The sequence below is a fragment of the Balaenoptera musculus genome, chromosome 3, assembly GCF_009873245.2.
Source record: "Balaenoptera musculus isolate JJ_BM4_2016_0621 chromosome 3, mBalMus1.pri.v3, whole genome shotgun sequence".
Lineage (NCBI taxonomy): Eukaryota > Metazoa > Chordata > Mammalia > Artiodactyla > Balaenopteridae > Balaenoptera > Balaenoptera musculus.
Genome location: NC_045787.1, coordinates 62,753,297 through 62,776,136, shown reverse-complemented (window position 1 = coordinate 62,776,136; position 22,840 = coordinate 62,753,297). Strand labels below are relative to the sequence as shown.

At 38.2% G+C, this 22,840-nt stretch overlaps 2 protein-coding genes across 3 annotated transcripts in view; one reads left to right on the top strand and one right to left on the bottom strand.

The window, feature by feature from the left end:
- Positions 1-7,672, bottom strand: part of MSH3 (mutS homolog 3) — a 183,549-nt gene extending 175,877 nt beyond the window's left edge. The window contains exons 1-2 of one of the 2 annotated variants that reach the window (XM_036847244.1): positions 7,392-7,672; positions 6,019-6,139 (exon numbers count right to left, since the gene is read on the bottom strand). In XM_036847244.1, the coding sequence (XP_036703139.1) occupies positions 6,019-6,139; positions 7,392-7,598 (328 nt within the window). In that variant the 5' untranslated portion in view covers positions 7,599-7,672. The remainder of the gene's footprint in view (positions 1-6,018; positions 6,140-7,391) is intronic. The other variant, XM_036847245.1, reaches the window with a different exon arrangement.
- The window catches only part of DHFR (dihydrofolate reductase), a 28,017-nt gene continuing 12,625 nt past the window's right edge, over positions 7,449-22,840 (top strand). The window contains exons 1-4 of the mRNA XM_036847246.1: positions 7,449-7,939; positions 8,279-8,328; positions 10,768-10,873; positions 18,378-18,504. Coding sequence (XP_036703141.1) covers positions 7,854-7,939; positions 8,279-8,328; positions 10,768-10,873; positions 18,378-18,504 — 369 coding nt within the window. The 5' untranslated portion in view covers positions 7,449-7,853. The remainder of the gene's footprint in view (positions 7,940-8,278; positions 8,329-10,767; positions 10,874-18,377; positions 18,505-22,840) is intronic.

Genomic DNA, 22,840 nt, shown 5'->3' with positions numbered 1-22,840 from the left:
AGGAGGTAGAAGAATTATCATATTTTAAATAAAGAATTTTAATCTAGAAGAAAGCACAGAGTAGATGCTGAGATATAAATATGCGCCACTATCAACAGATTTTTTTAAATCTGTATAAGAATCTGTTTTACAGATAAAATAATTCATCTTAAAAAAAGGAAAAAAAGAAAAACCTTTGGAATATTACAAACATATTTTAAATCAGTTAAATTAAACACAATGTTCAGGCAAAACCAATCTATACTGAAGTCAGGATAGTGGTTATCCTTGGTGGGGGGAAGGGGTTGTCAGCGGAAGGGAGCACAGAGAGGTTTCTGGGGGTCCTAGTAATATAGTTTCTTGATCTAAGTGACAGTTATATAGGTGACTTCAGTTTGTGAAATTTATCAAGCTTATGATTCTCTACATGTGTTAAACATCTATAATGAATTAAAAACAACAGCAAATCCATGTTCATAGATCTCAGGGTCTCAAGAATTCTCTGTTTGGGAAGATAACTTACAGCCAATGTTTTTGAGGGTTTAAGCTCAAAAGAAGATATTTAAGCTTAGGCAGATAAAAATAATACACAAGTCAAGGAGGAGAGTCTTAAAAAGAAAAATAAATAGACTTAAGAGGCAGTTTCAAATCTTGTCTAACAACAGAAACCCAGGTAAAGGGCAGAACTTCCTCTTCTTTTAAAAGACTTATTTTTTAATCTTAGTGCCCTTGTTTTTAAATATTCATTCCAAATTGGGGCATGTTGTTTTAAACGTCAAAAGGTGATTCTTTTTTTAAGAGCATAAAATGAAAATGGAAAGTTTGTTGGATAAAATTTCTTACCCTGTATAATAGGCAGTCATTACAGAATGCAAAAATGGGAATTTGGGGAATGGCATATTTGATTCCATGAACAAATTTGATTTTTTCACTAAAACTAAGTAGCTTTATACTCAGCCATAAAAAAAAAAAATGAAATAATGCCATTAGCAGCAACATGGATGGACCTAGAGATTATCATACTAAGTGAAGTTAGACAAAGACAAATATCATATGATATCACTTATATGTGGAATCTAAAATGTGATACAAATGAACTTATTTACAAAAACAGAAACAGACTCACAGAGTTAGAAAACAAACTTATCGTTACCAAAGGGCAAAGGCCGGGGTGGGGGGTGGTGGCACAGTGTGGATAAATTAGGAGTTTGGGATTAGCAGATATAAACTACTATATATAAAACAGATAAACAATGAGGGCCTACTGTATAGCAAGGGACCTATACTCAATATTTTGTAATAACCTATAAGGGAAAAAAAATCTGAAAAAAAAAAAAATATGTATGACTGAATCACTTTGCTGTACACCGGAATCTAACACAACATTGTAAATCAACTATACTTCAATTAAAAAAAATTCTAAATAACTAAGTAGCTTTGATGTTAGGATATTAATTGCAGTGTGTAATAATTATAAATATTAATCGATGTCTTTTATAAAATGGTCTAGGGTAAACTAGAAACTATATGAATTTAAGGCAAATTTCAATTTGAACTTTCTGGATATGGTTTAAAGGTATAATATCTGATACATTTCCCGGGTCTTTTTAAAAAATTGTATCTTATTTTTATATACTCTGGCTATATTTTATAATATCTTTAATTGATTTTGGAAAGTCCACATTTATATAGTATTAAGATAATGGATATTTGTATTTATCAAAATGCATTTGAGACAGAGTTCTACACTATGTATATCTGTAATTAAAATAAGAATAATAACAAAAAGTCAAGTCTGAATCTGGGGAGATTTTATTTACCAAAGGTAGCCACACATATATATATTCCATCCCATATGTTTTTCCTATGTGATGCTGACACTCCTGCACTGAAAGGTGGGATCCATGTTCCTCCCCCTTGAACCCACGCAGGCCTTTGTAACTAATTCAACCAACAGAGTATGGCAGAAGTGACACTATATAACTTCCAAAGCTAGACTGTGAAAGACAATACAGCTTCTGTCTGGCTCTCTCTCAGGATACTCATTCTTGGAAACCAGCCACCATGCTATGAGGAAGCTCAAATTAGCCCACACAGAGACACAAGGGGAGCCAGCTCATACTGGTAAGTGAAATCTTCAAGAACTTTGTGAGCCAGTTGTAAAACACAGCTATTATGTTACAGTATATAAACTTACAATTAAATGAATTACATTAAAAACAAAGGCAATGAATATTCAGACCTCACTGCTTCCTAAAACTTTTATTACATTTTACTACTATCTATAATCTAAAGATTATTAACATTGTCTCTGCATGGTGTAAATACTATATAATGGTGTGCTACTGCAACTATGCATCCTTTCCCAACTCTAGAAAAGTCAAGGCTTAAGAACGGGGCTACTCTAGACCTTCTCTTCCAAAGCTTAAAAACAATCCCTAAAAAGATCAAACTGATCCACAAGGAATTTAACTACTTGCCAGAACAAAATTCAACATTCTTTAAAGAAACACAAATCCCAGCACACAACAACACAAAGTTCAAAATACTTATTATCAGGACTTCCCTGGTGCCGCAGTGGTTGGGAGTCCACCTGCCGATGCAGGGCACAGGGGTTCCATCCCTGGTCCAGGAAGATCCCACATGCCATGAAGCAACGAAGCCCGTGAACCACAACTACTGAGCCTGCATTCTAGAGCCCGTGAGCCACAACTACTGAGCCCACACACCACAACTACTGAAGCCCACGTGCCCAGAGCCCGTGCTCTGCAACAAGAGAAGCCACCGCAATGAGAAGCATGCACACAGCAAGGAAGAGTAGCCCCCGCTCGCTGCAACTAGAGAACGCCCGCACGCAGCAACGAAGACCCAACGCAGCCAAAAATAAATAAATTTAAAAAACAAAAAAACAAAATACAATCCAAATAATTAATTACTAAACTTGCAAAAAGTAGAAAAATCAGTCAAGGTGTACAAAACCAGAAATGATAGAGATGACAGAATTAGCATACAAGGACATGAAAACACACAAACATGTTCCATATAATCAAGAATGAAAAGGAAAAAATAAAGAGGAGCAGAATGGAAGGTTTTTGTTTGGTAACAGCTTTACTGAAATACAATTCACATAGAAAAATGGGAGATTTTTTAAAAAGAACAATATAGAACGTCTAGAGATGACATATACAATATCTGAACTGAACATTTCACTGCATTAAATTTATGTCATATTAGATACTACAGGAAAAAAATATCACTGAACTTGAAAATACAGCAGGAGAATCAATCCAAAATGAAGCAGAAGGGGAAATAATACTGGAAAATAAATGAAAACAGCTTCCTTATTTGAGGGATAATGTTAAGTAATCTAGCGTCCCTATTAATAAACTCTCAGAAGAAGAGAAAAGGAAGAGACAGAAAAAAAATTTGAGAAAAAAGTGGCCAAAAAATTCTTCCAAATTTGATGAAAACTATAAACCCATGGAACTCAAGAAGCTTTAAATGAACTCCCAAACAGGATAAAGATTAACGAAGAAATAAAAATTTTTTTAAATACTAGACTAAGGCCCATCAAAATCAGATGTGGGCAAACCAGTGATAAATACAAAATCGTAAAAGCAGCCAGAGGAAAAAAGACATATTAGGGAAATCAACACCATAATTAAAAAACACCAAAAACACCTTGATGTCACAAATGCTAAAGGTTAAGAACCTTTGAAAGAATACTATGACTCCCTTTCTTCTTAAATATAGGACTTTTCTAATATATACTTTACCTAGTTTACTGTGACTTCTCTTCTTTTAGAGATATATATTTGAATTTCTTTTCAAATGTATGTTTTACCTTTTTATTATTACTCAATTTGTTTTCAAAACACATATTTAAATCACTTTTCAAATGTATCAAGTTTCCTTGTGAGTATAAAAGCTTCCTTCCCCTGTGGATCCTAGGTATAAAAAAGAGCTTATAAATTGAAGAATTAAGAACTGAAGTGAATCCATATAATGGCATATTATTCAACAATAAAAGGAATGATGTAATTTAGAGTACTCAAAATCATAGAAAGTAGAATGGGGATGGCCAGGGACTGGGGGAGGGGGGAATGTGGAGCTATTATTTAATGGCTATAGAGTTTCAATTCTGCAAGACGAAAAGAATTCCAGAGATGGATGGATGTAATGGTTGTACAAAATTATGAATGCACTTAATTGAACTGTACACTTAAAAATGGTTAAGATGAAAATTTTATGTTCCGTGTATTTTACCACAATAAAAAGAAATTAAATCAAAACAACTTTTGAAAGGAAGGAGGTACCGATGCTACAACATGGATGAACCTTGGAAACATTACGGTAAGTGAAAGAAACCAGACAAAAAGGCCACATACTGTATGATTCCATTTATATGACATGTTCAGAATAGGCAAATCTATAGACAGAAAATAGATACATGGTTGCTTAGGTCGGTGAGGGGGGCGCTGCTTGGGGAAAGTGGGAAGTGACTGCTATTGGGTACTGAGTTTCCTTTGGGGGTGATGAAGATGTTCTAAAATTGACTTAATGAGGGCTGCACAATTCTGTGAATATACTAAAAGTCACTGAATTGTACATGGTAAATGGGTGAATTGTGTAACATGTGATTATATCTTAATAATCTGTTATTTTAAAAAAAAAAACCCGAGGTGGAGCAGTCACCCAGCGTTTGACTGGGGAAAGCTCTTTCTTCTTCCTGAGTGTGATTTTTACCAAGTAGCAAAGGTCTTATTTCAAAACATTCCAAGTCTGTTGCCCCTTTTCCACCTCAGCTCTCCTGGGTGCCTGGAAAAGTTCCTTAAGTGTGGTAACCCTCAATCCTCACCTATCACCCACCTCTTCTAAAAAGGAGGACAGCAAGGGTTGTTTGGAAGAATAAAAGAACTACAAAAAGCCTGTAGAACAATGGAAGGCAAACAGAGGGTTCATTAACAGTTTGACGAATTTACTGAAAAACTAAATAGATCAGGTCCCTGTAGAGTAATGAAGCAAAGAAAGGTAGATAACCCTGGAAAATGCAAATTCTGTCAAGTCATGCCTCTAGTCATGGCCCCTTCAGGTAGGAGGAGAAAAAGGGTATCATCAGATTTATCCTTCTCTTTAACCATACGTCTCCATTTCTATAGTTATTTCATACTAAGGCTTTCATGTTAACCCTAAATCCAAATTTCACCTCTTGATCCACTAAATTGAAACTTTTTTTTTGGTTTTGTCTCATTTTCTTTACCTAATTTCCTGGGGATAATGAAGAAAGAAGCATTTTCTGTCCTCCCCTATCACAAATTGTCTGAGGCCAAAAACTAGAGAAAAATCTGCTCAACCATCTGTATCCAATACCTCCTCTAGAAGTCCAACAGCTCAGGAATAGTGGTTTTACCCAAAACCCTTTAGCATACAGAAAAAGCAGCTCCATGATTAAAAAGGACAGGGTAGATCTACATGTCCTGACATTGAAAATTGTTCAAAATGTTCTGCTAAGTGGAAAAAAAACAGTTGCAAATTAGTATATATAGTATAATAAAATTTTTAAAATATTATTATTAGTTAACTAATTTTGGGGTCTATTTGAGTACATATAGACGTGTATAAACAGAAAAACCTGGAAGAATGCACAGCACCCCCAAAAATTAGCAGTAGCCCTTACTGAAAGGGAGAGATTATGAGGTCTTTTACTGTCCACCTTCTACATTTCTGTATTGTTTGAAATTTTTATAACAAGAACGTTTTACTTTTATAATCAAGACAAAAATTTGCTAGAGGGAATAAGAGAGAAAATTGGGAGAACTACAGCCAAATTGCAGAACTCCAGCTCTTACCTCCACTCCCCCAACCTCTTACCCACAACACCCCTTATGAAGGGGCCAGTCTACTCAAGCACAATGGAGACCTTTCTCCACAAAGGAAAAAATGGCCCAATACTCCAACAGTCTCCTCTGTCCTCAGGAGAATGTGAGAATATCAGAGTCATGACTTGTAAGAATGAAGAAAAATTGCCCCAGAACTCACCAGGGTTCCCAGACATTACTGAATCACTTCCTTTTTCCTTTTCTTGGACTTTCTTTGCTTTCTTTTTAACAGGCCCATCACTCTCCAGTGGTCTCTTTTTACTTCTGTCGATTTCTGCAACCTATGTTAGAAAATGATATTATCTCTAACCTCAAAACTTGATGTATGCAAAATAATTTAAACCTTACTTCTGAATGACAGCAAGGTTCTTGCCATCCACCCTTCATAGAATCATCTATTTAGAGTTATGGGTGAACTGTTTTACCATCTTCAAAGACAAGGTGGAGACTGGCAGGTCATGAGCCTCAGCACCTCAAGCCCTCCTAGAATTAGAACCAAGGCTGCTACTTTACTTCACTCAATCAGCCTTCCCCTATCTCAGATTATGAATCACCCTACTTACCTATGTTAAATAGAATACCTTTAAGAAAAAAACCTAATATTTAGAAAAGTTGAATTTAGACAGATAATTAAAAACAGTATCATTTTTGAAATGTTAATTGTCATTTAACTCTTTCACATTCAAACTCGGTTTATGTTCACCACTGAAAATGCCACAAGATTATGGACTATATGCTGGCAGAAAACCTGTCAAAAACTTAAGTCCTTCACCAAATAACCTCTAAATGGTAGGCATAAAATAAAATCTTGGTGAATTCATGAAAATGTAGGCTATGGTCAAAAAACAAAGACAGGAGAGGAACAATCATCTATGGAAGAAATATAAATTAAGGGAAGATTCTGAAGCAACAGGAAGCATCCAACAACTAGCCATCACATCTGTGTCATCTTAAGAAACTTTATCTACCCAAATTGTGTATCAGACTTTATAACCTGAACTACAAGGGGTACAGTCACCAGGGAACTGCACAACACGTCTTTGACCCGTAAACGCTTGAAATACTCAGCAAGACTGTTGCAGCCTTAAAAACTAGAGATTTAACAGCAGTTTTCTTCTGGTCAGCTAACCAAACACATACAAATAATAAACAATGCTCCTCTTCAACCCTCAATCCAGAAAAAAAAAGGGGGGGCGGGGAGAGGATGGAGATTAAAATATGTATCCTTTGACTCTAACCTCATCAGAATGAGCTCAGGTCTGCCATTAAGAGCCGGTGTGACCTTAGCCTCAAATCTATTACCCCAAGTGTAATATTACCCTAAAATGTCTGAACTCCACCTAGGACATATGCGGCCCTGCCTCTTCCCTCTTTCTCCTTCCTGAGCCCCGCCCCTTTCCCGCCTGGCCAAGTCATCTCGCATATTCTCGCGCACAGTCCCCGCCTCCTCCCGCTCCACCCACAAGCACCGCCCCCGCCCGTATGGTCGCGCCCACTCCCCGATGGCCCCACCCCGTCCTGGACCGAACCCACCACGTGTGGCGGCAACTGAGGCGGGAGAGTGGACGCTAGGGGCGCTGCGGAGTCAGAGTCAGGATCCGCCTTCTCGGCTGCACCCGTTGCGGAGGAGGTGGATTTCAGGCTTCCCGTAGAGTGGAAGAATCTGCTCAAAACCGCCTGCCTTGCAGGGCCTGGGCCGGCGGGAGCGGCGCCACGAGAGGCCGGCTTCCGGCGCGACATCGCGGGGCAGGCAGCCACAGCCCGAGAGCAGGGCCGAGCTGGGAGCGCGAGCCCGCGACCGCCGTTCCCAGGGCGTCTGCGGGCGCGAGCACGTCGCGACCCTGCAGTGCGCCGGGGCGTGGGGCGGGACGAGGGCGGGGTCTCGCCTGCACAAATAGGACTGAGGGGGCGGGTGGCCAAAATTTCGCGCCAAACTGGCGGGTAATCCCCGTGTCAGTGTGATGTGCTAGCTCGGAAGTGTTTTCTGCAGCTATCATGGTTCGTCCGCTAAACTGCATCGTCGCTGTGTCCCAGAACATGGGCATCGGCAAGAACGGGGACCTGCCCTGGCCCCCGCTCAGGTACCTGCTGGGCCGGGGGTGGGTCGAGTGTGTTGGATCGGAGCTTAATCGGGGCACCTGGGCCGGGCCGGGTCGACGCTGCGAGAAGACGGGTCGGACTCGTGACCTGAGTTGGCGGGAGGTAGGCTTAGACTTCCTTCCGCGTCAGGAGCCTGGCGGCTAGTTACTGATTTGCGTCCCGCTCCAGCTGCCCCGCTAGGCCTTTTTCCCGCCGCGTTCTACCCCAGAGCAAAGTCCCAGTCCTGGAGGTCCCCCCAGCGCACCGTTTGTCGGGTGCGTTAGAGCTGAAGCCCACGGGATCACATTCTGAGTAACTCTATGTGTTTCTCTAACTTGTAGGAATGAATACAGGTATTTCCAAAGAATGACCACAACCTCTTCAGTAGAAGGTAATGTGGGATTTTTAAGTGATTCAAATTTGCGAAGGGTCTTGCCTAAGAAAGCTTACCAGTGCAAATTTTACTTAAATTAAAAGCTTTTCATGTTAGTCTGGGACCTTTTGTCCTAACATAAATGTGTATGCAGTTCCCAAGATTCATTAAACTTTTTTTTTTTTGAAAAAATTTCTTTGAAATTTTATGTGGGCGCGCGTACAACTCAGGTATTGGGCAAAATTGGAAGCTAGGTAGAGGCTTCTGTGGACGTTAGACCTGGCAAAGGAAACCAGAACAGGCCTTTGAAATAGCTGCTGGAAGAGATGATAGTGCCTGAATGTCAATGGAGAGGACAAAAGTCCAAAAAGCGGTTACAAGATACTCAATTTGGAGATTATAAAGTTAAAGGTGATGCAGGAAGGCATCAAGGATGAACTCTCAGATTTTCAGTTTGAGCCTGGGTGACATGGAGAATAAAGGAGTGGGGAATAGCGTGCAGCTGTAATGATGATGATTTTAAAGTGCTTGTAGGATATCCGGGACAATTTCAGGCACAGGGAACTAGGTGAATTGAGCCACTGGAGAGAAGAGGATAACCAAGGATAAGAATGTGGGCATGAGGGAGAAAAAACCTAAGAGACATGTGTGTTTATTCATTAGAGGAGGAATAGCAGAGTAAACAGGGAAACAGTAAATCAGAAGGGAGCAGATGCAGCATAACTATAACAGGACAGATAAAAGGTACTTCAATTTGGCCCTTGAGTCACTAGTGGAGACATGATGGCAAAAGCTTGAAGCTAAAAAATTGACATGAACCACTCTCAAGAATCCTAAGTATGGCCTGCTAATAGGAAGAGCATCCCATGCCTGACCTATTTGCTGGTTTTCAGTAAATATAGTATTACTTGGATGAACGAATGAAAGGGTACCAAGGATGTCTTGGCTTTTTTTTTTTTTTTTTAACGTCTCCCTATGTCCTTCACTCATCATCTCTACCTTAGTTGTTAGGTCAGGTCTGTGCCATTTTCCTCATTAGAATTCCTCACCTATTAACTCCATTATCTTTAATAGTTGATATCTCCTTATTGAACACGTAAAGCTCTGTCTTTGAAAATATAGTGCATACTGTATAAGGGTACTCTGAATTATAGGGGGTTTTTTATTTATTCTTGGAGGAAAAAATTTTTTTCCAACATTTGGAGGTAATATTTGGTAAGAGTAGTGAAGCAAAATCTGAAAAATGCTTAGTCTTACGACTTGCAGTTATAAATTTAGTGTTTTTGTTTAAATAAAATCAAACTAATGATGATTCTTTAAGAAAACAGATACAGGGACTTCCCTGGTGGCACAGTGGTTAAGAATCTGCCTGCCAATGCAGGGGACACGGGTTCGATCCCTGGTCCGGGAAGATCCCACATGCCACGGAGCGACTAAGCCCGTGCGCCACAACTGCTGAGCCTGCGCTCTAGAGCCTGCGAGCCACAACTACTGAATCCCGCAAGCCACAACTACTGAAGCCCGTGCGCCTGGGGCCCGTGCTCCACAACAAGAGAAGCCACCACAATAAGAAGCCCCTGCTCACCGCAACTAGAGAAAGCCCGCGCACAGCAATGAATACCCAACGCAGCCAAAAATAAATAAATAAATAAATAAATTTAAAAAAACTAGTAAAACAAAACTACATTAAAAAAAAACAGATACATGCACTCCTTTTGATAGTCTATCAGAACATATCAAGAATCGTAGAAATGAGTATGTTCCTTTGATCCAGATACCTGACTCCCAAGAGTTTTTTTCTCCTAAGTAATTAAACGAAAATGGAAGTGGAAGCTTTACATGTGTAAAGTTTTTATAGAAGCGTTATACTTGAAATAGATGCACAGAGGCACAATTGATAATGTTTTAAGCTAATTGCATGGAATATTAAGCAGCTATCTTTTAAAAAATATGACTAATTTAAATCTATAAAGTATGCAAATATGAATAATACTGTTACATCAGTTATTACAGTACATATTAGACGCTGAGTATTGTTGTAAGTCTTCAATCGCTGCAACAACTCTACAAGTAGGAACTATCGTTAATCTCCCTTTTATAGATAAGGAAAATAAGGTACAGGAGATACACATGACTCGCCTAGTAGATGACAGAATACATTCAATTTGAGTGCTTCAACCCAGAATCTTTGCTCTTTAACTACTATAATATACATGACTACAGTTGATGAAAACTATATATTGGTTATAAGTTGGCTAAATCCAAAGGAAATAACAGTTACTAAGATAATGGATGACAAATGGTAAATTTTGATAAAGCTGTTTTAAATTTTAATTTTTTAAAGCAGATCCTCTAGGTGTCCCTATGACAATCATATCTATGCATATATGTATGAATATATAAAAATATATATGTATACTCCCAAAATATATTTATCTTTTCCATGTGATTTTACAGGTAAACAGAATTTGGTGATTATGGGTAGGAAAACCTGGTTCTCCATTCCAGAGAAGAATCGACCTTTAAAGGACAGAATTAATATAGTTCTCAGTAGAGAACTCAAGTAAGTACTATACCATAAATTCACCACAAGAAAATCATGTTCCGTTTCTTATGGTAGAGGTCAGTATAGGACAAAATAAAATAGTATGAATGTAACTATGGATGAAGCTACTTAATATCATAAAGGTGATTACAGAAAATAAGAAGCAGTTATTTATGCCATATGACAGTAACTTATTCTGTTACTCAAGTGACTGATTTCATCACCTTGACAAGTTACATTAAATCTAACTATGGTAATAGATTTGCACGTTTCCTTGAACCATTATTCTACTATTTCCTTGAACCATTCATCTACTATTTAAGTAGACTTAAATATCAGTTATATAATGTAATTTAATAAACTTTTCTAGTTTTACATAAAATCAAAATACATATATTATGGAACTTGCCAAACTTAAATGGTTATCCCCTCTCTGTACCTAGCCCTAAATGCAATAAGATGTAAATTTTAGGATGGGCTAAAAACTGGTCATAGTCTTGTGCCCTGTTATTTCTAGTTTACCACAGCAGCCAAATAATATTTTGTGCTTGTGTTCTTTACCCAGCATCTGAAGGTTAAAATTTTCAAAGTTTTGAAATGGAATCATTTCCTAGGGATTCTAGGGAGTGTCTCTAGTTGGCCTGGGGGAGGAATATTTCTGTTTACCAATTTAACATTAGGTAACAGAGTTCTGGATGCCTGGAAATGCCCTGGGGACTTGGCAGGGTGAGGAGGGGGAAGCAGTTTAGGTAAAAACATTAAGACTCTTCATCAAGTCAACTCCAGTGCTTTTACCTTCACCAAGGCTTCCATGGTATTTACTCTACATGTGATGCATACTGATTGCTATTTGTTTCTTTTTGTTATTGTTTACATTGGTCCCAGCCCACTAAAATAACTTCTGGAACCCCAAGGGGTTTTGCAGGAGTTTTCTGGGGGGAAGATGGGAACCTGAATCATACCATAAGGGAAAGTTTGGGACTGGCATGGTAATTATTCTCTCTTAAACTAATAATCACACAAAAAAATGCAGCATCCTAGGGCACTGCTTGCTTAATAACAGTGGTCATAATATTCCTTTCCCATGTGTATTATTAGGGTTCACCCAGAGCAGCAGAACCAGTAGAAGATAGATAGATAGATAGATAGATAGATAGATAGATAGATAGATAGATAGATAGATAAAAGAATTTTATTGCAAGGAATTCCACAATTGTGGGGCTGGGTAGGCAAGTCCAAATATCTGTAGGGCAGGCCATCAGAAAGGGCAGGCAGGAACTCTTCAGAAGGGGCTGAAGCTGCTGCCCGCTGGTGAAATTTCTTCTTCAAAGAAGCCTCAGATCTGTTCTTAAGGCCCTTCAACCCCTTGAATTAGGTCCACCCAGATTAAAGTCATTTAATTATCAACTTTAATCACATTTGCAAAATACCTTCACAGCAACACCTAGATTAGTGTCTAAATAACTGAGTACTATAGCCTAGCCAAGTGAACACATGAAGACCATACAACCACGGAAGGAAAAACACTACACAGCTATAACCTAAGGGGACTCAGGCTTATATGGATTTTTCTCCTGAATTCCTCCTAGGATGGTATAGGTTAAAAACCTGGAAGAAAGTATACCAGAATATTTCACTGATTGCCTTTGGGTGATGGGGAATATGTTGATGTGCATCTTGCCATCTGCCCCGATCTTCATGCTGTTCTCTTTCTCCTGGTTGCTAGGATATTCTGATTATATCTTTACTTCATAGAATCCAAATTCACAGACCGTATTGCCATTCCCAGAGACTCTTTAATAACATATTCTTGAATACTACTCAAGTTTATTTATGGCCAGCTTGAGCTAAAACAAACATAAAGAAATCTCAGTGGGGGAGGGCTTCCCTGGTGGCGCAGTGGTTGAGAATCTGCCTGCCAGTGCAGGGGACAGGGGTTCGAGCCCTGGTCTGGGAAGATCCCACATGCCACGGAGCAACTAGGCCCATGAGCCACAATTACTGAGCCTGCGCGTCTGGAGCCTGTGCTCCGCAACAAGAGAGGCCGCGATAGTGAGAGGCCCGCGCACCGCGATGAAGAGTGGCTCCCGCTTGCCACAACTAGAGAAAGCCCTCGCACAGAAACGAAGACCCAACACAGCCAAAAATAAATAAATAAAGTAAACAATGCGTTAAAAAAAAAAAAAATTCTTTAAAAAAAAAAAAAAAAAAAGAAATCTCAGTGGGGGAGATGTTCAGTTGGGCCAGCATATCTCCTCAAATGATGAGTCTAATTTCTTCCTTATGACCCCCCTGTGGTGTATGTGATTGGATTTGGTTGTTTCTTATGTATTTATATGTAACATTTGTTGGTGCATTTCACTTTTTTTTTAAGGCAGAGAGAAAATTTAAAATCTTTATCACCCAGCACACCAAGGAAATAGGGACACCAGTTAGAGAAAAAATTTAGAGTTATTTTTTGTCCTTCCTTCTGCTTCCCTACTTGCTGGTCAGTTCCACCCATATCCTGAGCACCTGCTATGTGCCAGGCACTGCTAGGTCCTAAATAAAAGGGAGAAGATTTACACATGTAAATCTCTTGCTCATGCAAGCTTTTAGAGATATTCAATTTTTCACCACCACCACACAATGTAAAAAGAAACTGAATCCTCAAAGTAATCCAAAAATTTGCTGCCAGATACTAGTCATTTTGCATAACTGTTTCCTTAATAAGGCATAGGAAAAATGCCTTTCCAAAGCTTTCCAGACAATCGAGTTGTGGCTTTAAAAGAAATATTATGCAGCCACATTTGGAAAACAGGCATATTCTCAAAATGTTAAACATAGAATCATCATATGACCCAGCAGTTCCACTCTTTGGTATACAATCAAGAGAAATGAAAACATGATTACATAAAAACTTGTACACAAATGTTCATAGCAGCATCATTCATAGTAGCCAAAAAGTGGAAACATCCCAAATGTCCATCAGCTGATAAATGGATAAACAAAATGTGCTATATCCATGCAATGCAGTATTATTCCACAATAAAAGGAATGAAGTACTGATATATGCTACAACATGAATAAGCTTTGAAAACAGTATACTGAGTGAAAATTTAAAAAGCCACACACTGAAGGCCATTTGATTCCATTTATATGAAATGAAATGTCCAGGATAGGCAAATCTGTAGAGACAGAAGGTAGATTATTGGTTGCCTGGGAGTGGGGAATGACTGATAATAGGTACAGGGTTTCTTTTGGGGGTGATGGAAATGTTCTAAAAGTAGATAATGATGACAAAAAGTACTCCATGAACATATAAAAAAATCACTGAATTGTACACATTAAAAGGGTGAATTGTGTGGTATGTGATTTCTATCAAAATAAAGAGGTTTTTTAAAGTCTTTGGAACCAAAAATCAAATAAAGAAGTTTTACTGCAATGCTGCAGCTTTGGCAGCATCTTTAGAAAATCCAAAATTGCCTGCATGATATAAGATGTTGTAAACTGTCTTCAGTCCATGAAGTTGTCTAACACTTCATGGCAGAATAATTTTTTATGGTCCTGCTATCATATTCTCCACAGTGATTAAAACTTTCTTCTCTTCATAAAGCTTCAGTTCTCTCCCCACCACTCACATACTTGGTGTAGCAAAGACTTACCAACCTGGCTTCTAATACCTGTTCTGGCACCTATTAACTTTGCGGCTTTAGGCTTTTTTAACTTTGAGCCTTGCTGAACCTCAACTTTCTTATCTACTGAATGGGATTAATAATGACAACTTCTTAGGGTGATTTTGAGGGTTAATTAATATTTTATATGTTAAATTTCTGGCACACAGAAGGTACCCTACAGATATCAGGTCCTACTTCCCCAGTCCTTGCTATTTTAGCAAAATTACATAATTTTGTAGCTTATTGAAAATATTAATATTAATGAGATCACAATGGACAGGCTCATGATCTTATTTTCACCTTAACATATCACTTTGTTCTTCCTTCCCTCCATCTTGAGACAGAAAAATCCCCTGCTTTTAAAATCAATTCCTTCCCCCGCCTCCACTGTTTTATTCTAGACTCCATTTTTTTTCTGTCCTCAGGACCTTGCTCTATTATACTGCCCTTTAGTATTTTAAACCTCACCACAGATTACTTTTCTTCTCCTCTCAATTTTCCTGGAGCTTTCTTGTGTTAAATAACCTTAATGTAAGCCTCAATAATATTTATAGTGGCCTGTCACTTCTGTGTTTTGCTCATGCTTTTACCTCCTTCAAGACTCAGCTGAGGGATCAGACCCCAAAGAGAATTCTTCCCGTCACCCCAGCCAGATGATGCACAACCTCTGTGCCCATCCAGCATCCTCCGTACATCCCCGTTGCATGTCCTTTTCACTTTTATGGCCACTGCTGAGCTATTTCTTTGCCTGCCGTCACAATCTTTTTGGTACAGGAAGTGCATTTTTTTTTAAATCTCTATTTCCAGCACCTAGCATATCTCCTAGCAGAGTAGGGGTTCCAGAATTTTCATGGAATAAATGGTCTGTAGTCAGTTTATAAAAATAGAATCATCCCACATAACAACACTTTGTAACCTGCCTTTTCCCCACTCAATATATTAAAAGATTAATTTCTATAAATATTTTTAGTGGCCGCATAGTATTCAATTATGAGGATGAAGTATATTTGAATCAATTTTTAATAGTTAGAAATCACATTTTTAAAGACTGAGTATTAAAGGTCTTAAAGTGAACATATTTCTGAATTCTGGTTAAGATGTGATTCTAGCCTAGGGTTTTTTGTTTATAACTGTTTTCCCAACAGTCCTCAGGGAAATAGGGGCAGAATTCTATCTGCCATGCTCTTTATATCAGGCACAATGGAAAGGATAATGTTTATATAATACCCCAGGGTAATCAAATGAGGCAGCTCAAGGCCAGAAAACACTGGTCTGAGGGCTCTGCCTAAACTAGGCCACACCATCTGAGGCCTGAGGGAACCAGAATCTAACACCTTTGTAGCCCATGGCCACCAGTTGAAAGCCTATTGTCTGAATAAGAAGTGCAGCTCAGGCTCCAAAGTCAGGCTGCTGGAATTCAAATCCTAGGTCCACCATTGCCTAGCTGTGTGACTATTGGCAACCTAATCCCTCAACCTCAATATCCTCATCTTTAAAAAGGGATAATAGTACCTACATAGGACTGCTGGCAACATTAAATGGTATGATGAGTATAAAGCACTGCCTGACCCTACTACTTGTCAGAGCAAGTAGGCACTCAATAAATGTTAGATATTTTCTTTGTAATACACCTATCCATCAGGTAAAAAGCAGCCTCCCTTGAACAGGGCTTTTAAGGAAAGGGATGGAAGTATCACTGGAGTGCCTACTATGTGCATTATCTCTTTTAATCTTCATGCCAACCCTCTGAGGGAATTCAAGATTCTAGGTAAGAAGCAAAGTATCAAGCATGGCCACATACTTCTTGATGTAGAATATGTGTGCTACCACATACCAACTGTCCTTTGTGAGGGAATCCAATCTGGATCGGATTGAGATAATTATAGAAAGAAAATTTATCAATGAAATAAGTAACAATATTGAGTGCTTGCCCTATGGTATTTATTGTGTTAGTTTCTAGGATTTGTGCTGTGAAGAGGCTGATGAACTCAACCATTGGCTCAATTTTTTTGCTAATTTTCTGCCCATCTAGGGTCAAGTGTTTCTTGTGAAACATTTCTATACCACTAAGTAGCAATACTGTGCTGAAGCATTTCCTCCATGTCTTTGTTATAACTAAAATCTGAAACAAATCCTTAATCTGTTCTTTGTTTTCCTTTTTAGACTCACTGCAAAAGGGCAAAGAAGTAGTCTTTACCTTAATCCCTTGAATCATTCTCAAGACATTGTTCCACATTCTTCACAAAAAGATTGTCTCCTTTCTTTGAAGTCCACACCAACCATGTATACCACCTTCTAAATCATTTTGCTGTAATCCGCCTACTTCTAGAATACCTCTTCCGGTTTTCCTCGTATGTCAGTTCCTAAATCACCGATTTACATCCTACCTTAAACTCCTGTCAGCAGTCCTGACTTAAACATCCTCAGTTACTAAAACCATCTTGACTCTTTCAAAGTCATTGTAAACTTTGTTTATTAACTAGACTGTCTTCTCCCCCCAACTCCAAATCTGTTTCTTCTAAATTCAGTTCTCCCCTCGAATGGCCTGGTCCATCCTAGTCACTGCAACTGCCCTGATACCTTTGGGGATCCCTTGGCTCCTTTAGCTTCACCCTAGCCTCCGTGTCTTTTTCCAGCTTTGAATCAAAATACATTCTTTGTGCTATCTTAACTCCTTGAGAGATGACAAAGAGCCAAGTAAGTCAAATAGATATCAAGAAGGTGAGAAAGGAGGCAGCAAAGAGAATGAATAGTCCCCATTAGCTATTAACTAATCATTGTTAGAACTACTAGTTCAAAGGCAATTATATTATTTTTTAAAAGCATCAGTCTAAGAACTTGACCTTGAATTGTAATTTCTGTTGTGTCTAATTACTCTGAAAGCCAATTCTGCATGTTTCTTCATTTATAAAGGGAATTGCAAACTCTCACCAAAATAACAGTTTTGGAAGTTGGGAGAGACTGAGCTAGTCAATATAAACAATAAATTAATTGACTTTTCCCCTTTGGGATTTTTAATTACATAAGTAATAACATGCTCATTTTTTGATAATTCATTTATTTCTATATTGTTTGAAACATGAGAATCCTTTCCCCACACCCCAAAGGTAACCACATATTAACAGTTTGAATATCATTCCAAACTACAGTCACTCAAACATATCACTCTTTTTTCCAACATTTTATCATGAAGACTTTCAAGCCTATAGAAAGAATTTTACAGTAAACACCTGTATACCCACAACATAGATTCTGTCACATAGATTATTTTATACTATGCTTGTTTTATCATCCATCCAACCATCCATCAGTCTTATTATTTTTATGCTTTTCCAAGTAAACTGCAGACATTAGTATATTTTCCCCTAAATAATTCATTATATATCTCATTAACTAGAGTTTAATATTACTTTACTGTTTTTTTCTTTTGAAATAAATATTATATACAATGAAATGTACAAGTCTTACATGTACATTTGCTATATTTTAACAAATATATGCACCTATGTAACCCCATATCAAAGATATAGGACATTACTTTCACTCCCAGAAAGCTGCCTCAAGCCCCTTCCCAGTGAATCTTTACCCCATCCCTCCAGAAACAACTACTGTTGTGATTTTTTTTCCACCACAGATATCATGCAGTATCACAAGTGGTTCTGTTTTTGATTCATTGTAGACCATACATACACAAATGTGGGTTGAATTTATTGGCCATGGGCCATACTGATGTTAAATGCTTTTTATTGAAAGGTTTCATATTTATGATGATTTTAATTTTATAATTACTGCCTCCTAGTCAGATTATTTGACTAGTATGAATGGGATTTATAGAAATTATGTGTAATTCTTTCTTGTAATCTCAGGGAACCTCCACAGGGAGCTCATTTTCTTGCCAAAAGTCTGGATGGTGCCTTAAAACTTATTGAGCAACCAGAATTAACAAATACAGTGGACATGGTCTGGATAGTGGGAGGCAGTTCTGTTTATAAGGTAAGTAACGTTATCTGTGACTATAAGGAAATAGTCTACCCTCTTTCTTTCAGCTTCCCTGCCATCTCAACTTTAAAAAATTAAGCCATGAGCAAAGGAAGCACATTATTTCTCCTGGAAGTTAGACATATTACCAATTTGCACAATTCATTTTTTGATACTATCATACAAACTAAATGAAAATTTTAAAGTATGTTTTTAGGTCTGTACCAGTCTATTTTCAATTCAAAATAGTTGATGTTTCCAATTTTAAAAACATTCTAAATCCTTCCTGAGAATTGTACTTGCACTGCATTGTCTTCTCCTCCCTGGATGTGCCTAGATACACTAAGCTATCGTCTTTTCCTCAAGGATAAATATTATGTCCCTTACTGAGGAAAGGCTGTGGCTCTCCGTTGAGATATACTGACTAGATGTATGTGAACTTGTTCAAAGCACAAGACTTTCCCTCAACAATTTTCATATAAAGTGAGGGTAGGGGGAAAGTGTTACATGATTTCGTATCATAAGGGAAGACACTGTGTTAAATAGAAAATATTCCTTTTTCTTGATACCAGATGACTTCCAGCTTTAAAATTTTTTGAGGATAATAAATAGAATATTATAATTCTTTTATAACACTGAGGGAAGATTACATTTATGGAGAGAAAAAATCAGCCCCTACCCTTTGTGGCTTGTCGTAATATATGAACACTGAAATTATTCTGTAAAGAAGTATACCAGGATCCTAGGTGGCATTATAAAAACTCTGTTTCTTGGGTTCCTGTTTCTACAATCTTTAACGTTCTCCATTTGTAATAGGGGGAAAATGGACATTTTCCTTTGATCTTTTCAGCCAAAAATGAATTTCTAAGAAAATAAGTTGTTTATTTTGCGGAGTGCCGATCACATTTTGAATGATTCAATACCATAGTCACTTGAAAATGTATTCTTTAAACAATATAAGTACTTAAATACAGTTATATAATTTAATATATCTGTACTTATATAAATAATAAAGAAGTAGAATCTGTAGGTTTTTGCATTATCCGCCTCACATCACACTGACTTACAGAACATTCGGGACTACCAGCCTGTTTTTGTAAATAAGGTTTCAGTGGAACACGACCATGCCCATTGGTTTAGTGTTGTTTATGGCTGCTTTTGCCTACAAAGGTAAGAAACCATATGGCCCACAAAGCCTAAAATGTTTACCATCTGACCCTGTACAGAAAAGGTGGGCCAGGATTATTTGGCCTGAGGCAACCCAGCACTGGAGCCTACAGGCCCTTTGGTGGGGCTAATGGCGGACTCTGGGAGGGCTCACACGAAGGAGTACTTCCCAGAACTTCTGCTGCCAGTGTCCTTGTCCCCGCGGTGAGCCCCAGCCGCCCTCCGCCTCTGCAGGAGCACTCCAACACTAGTAGCCATGTGGCTGACAGGGTCTTCGTGTTCCAGCCGGGAGTCAGGCCTCAGCCTCTGAGGTGGGAGAGCCGAGATCGACATTGGTCTACCAGAGACCTCCCGGCCCCATGTAATATCAAATGGCAATAGCTCTCCCAGAGATCTCCATCTCAACACTAAGACTCAGCTCCACTCAACGACCAACAAGCTACACTGCAGGACACCCTATGCCTAACAACTAGCAAGACAGGAACACAACGCCACCCATTAGCACAGAGGCTGGCTAAAATCATAATAAGTTCACAGACACCGCAAAACACACCACTGGACGTGGTCCTGCCCACTAGAAAGACAAGATCCAGCCTCATCCACCAGAACACAGGTACCAGTCCCCTCCACCAGGAAGCCTACACAACCCACTGAACCAGCCTTACCCACTGGGGGCAGACACCAAAAACAATGGGAACTATAAGCCTGCAGCCTGCAAAAAGGAGACCCCAAACACAGTAAGTTAAGCAAAATGAGAAGACAGAGAAACACACAGCAGATGAAGGAGCAAGGTAACAACCCACCAGACCAAACAAATGAAGAGGAAATAGGTAGTCTACCTGAAAAAGAATTCAGAGTAATGACAATAAAGATGATCCAAAATCTTGGAAACAGAATGGAAAAAATACAAGAAACGTTTAACAAGGACCTAGAAGAATTAAAGAGCAAACAAATAATGATGAACAACACAATAATTGAAATTTAAAATTCTCTAGAAGGAATCAATAGCAGAATAACTAAGGCAGAAGAACAGATAAGTGACCTGGAAGATAAAATAGTGGAAATAACTACTGCAGAGCAGAATAAAGAAAAAAGAATGAAAAGAACTGACAGTCTCACAGACCTCTGGGACAACATTAAATGCACCAACATTCAAATTATAGGGGTCCCAGAAGAATAAGAGAAAAAGAAAGCGTCTAAGAAAATATCTGAAGAGATTATAGCTGAAAACTTCCCTAACATGGGAAAGGAAATAGTCAATCAAGTCCAGGAAGTGCAGAGAGTCCCATACAAGATAAAGCCAAGGAGAAACATGCCAAGACACATATTAATCAAACTATCAGAAATTAAATACAAAGAAAAAATATTAAAAGCAGCAAAGGAAAAGCAACAAATTACATACAAGGGAATCCCCATAAGGTCAACAGCTGATCTTTCAGCAGAAACTGCAAGCCAGAAGGGAGTGACAGGACATATTTAAAGTGATGAAAGGGAAAAACCTACAACCAAGATTACTCTACCCAGCAAGGATCTCATTCAGATTCAAAACATTTCAAAAAGGAGAAATTAAAACCTTTACAGACAAGCAAAAGTTAAGAGAATTCAGCACCACCAAACCAGCTTTACAACAAATGCTAAAGGAACTTCTCTAGGCAGGAAACACAAGAGAAAGCAAAGACCTACAATAACAAACTCAAAACAGTTAAGTAAATGGTAATAGGAACATACATATCAACAACTACCTTAAATGTAAATGGATTAAATGCTCCAACCAAAAGACAGACTGGCTGAATAGAAACAAAAACAAGACCCGTATATATGCTGTCTACAAGAGACCCACTTCAGACCTAGGGACACATACAGAGTGATAGCGAGGGGATGGAAAAAGATATTCCATGCAAATGGAAATCAAAAGAAAGCTGGAGTAGCAATTCTCATATCAGATAAAATAGACTTTAAAATAAAGACTATTAAAGAGACAAAGAAGGACACTACATAATGATCAAGGGATCAATCAATGAAGAAGCTATAACAATTGTAAATATTTATGCACCCAACATAGGAGCACCTCAATACATAAGGCAAGGCAAATGCTAACAGCCATAAAAGGGGAAATCGACAGTAACACAGTAACAGTAGGGGACTTTAACACCCCACTTTCACCAATGGACAGATCATCCAAAATGAAAATAAATAAGGAAACACAAGCTTTAAGTGATACATTAAACAAGATGGACTTAATTGATATTTATAGGACATTCCATGCAAAAACAACAGAATACACTTTCTTCTCAAGTGCTCATGGAACATTCTCCAAATAAGATCATATCTTAGGTCACAAATCAAGCCTTGGTAAACTTAAGAAAATTGCAATTGTATCAAGTATCTTTTCCGATGACAACGCTATGAGACTAGATATCAATTACAGGAAAAAATGTGTAAAAAATACAAATACTTGGAGGCCAAACAATACACTACTAAATAACCAAGAGATCACTGAAGAAATCAAAGAGGAAATCAAAAAATACCTAAAAACAAATGACAATGAAAACACGATGACCCAAAACCTATGGGATGCAGCAAAAGCAGTTCTAAGAGGGAAGTTTACTGCAATATATTTCTACCTCAAGAAACAAGAAACATCTCAAATAAACAACCTAACCTTACACATAAAGCAATTAGAGAAAGAAAAACAAAAAAAAAAACCCAGAAGTTAGCAGAAGGAAAGAAATCATAAAGAGCAGATCAGAAATGAATGAAAAAGAAATGAAGGAAACGATAGCAAATATCAATAAAACTAAAAGCTGGTTCTTTGAGAAGATAAACAAAATTGATAAACCACTAGCCAGACTCATCAAGAAAAAAAGGGAGAAGACTCAAATCAACAGAATTAGGAATGAAAAAGGAGAAGTAACAACTGACACTGCAGAGATACAAAGGATCATGAGAGATTACTACAAGCAACTATATGCCAATAAAATGGCCAACCTGCAAGAAATGGACAAATTCTTAGAAAAGCACAACCTTCCAAGACTGAACCAGGAAGAAATAGAAAATATAAACAGACCAATCACAAGCACTGAAATTGAGACTGTGTTTAAAAATCTTCCAACAGGGCTTCCCTGGTGGCGCAGTGGTTGAGAGTTTGCCTGCTAATGCAGGGGACACGGGTTCGAGCCCTGGT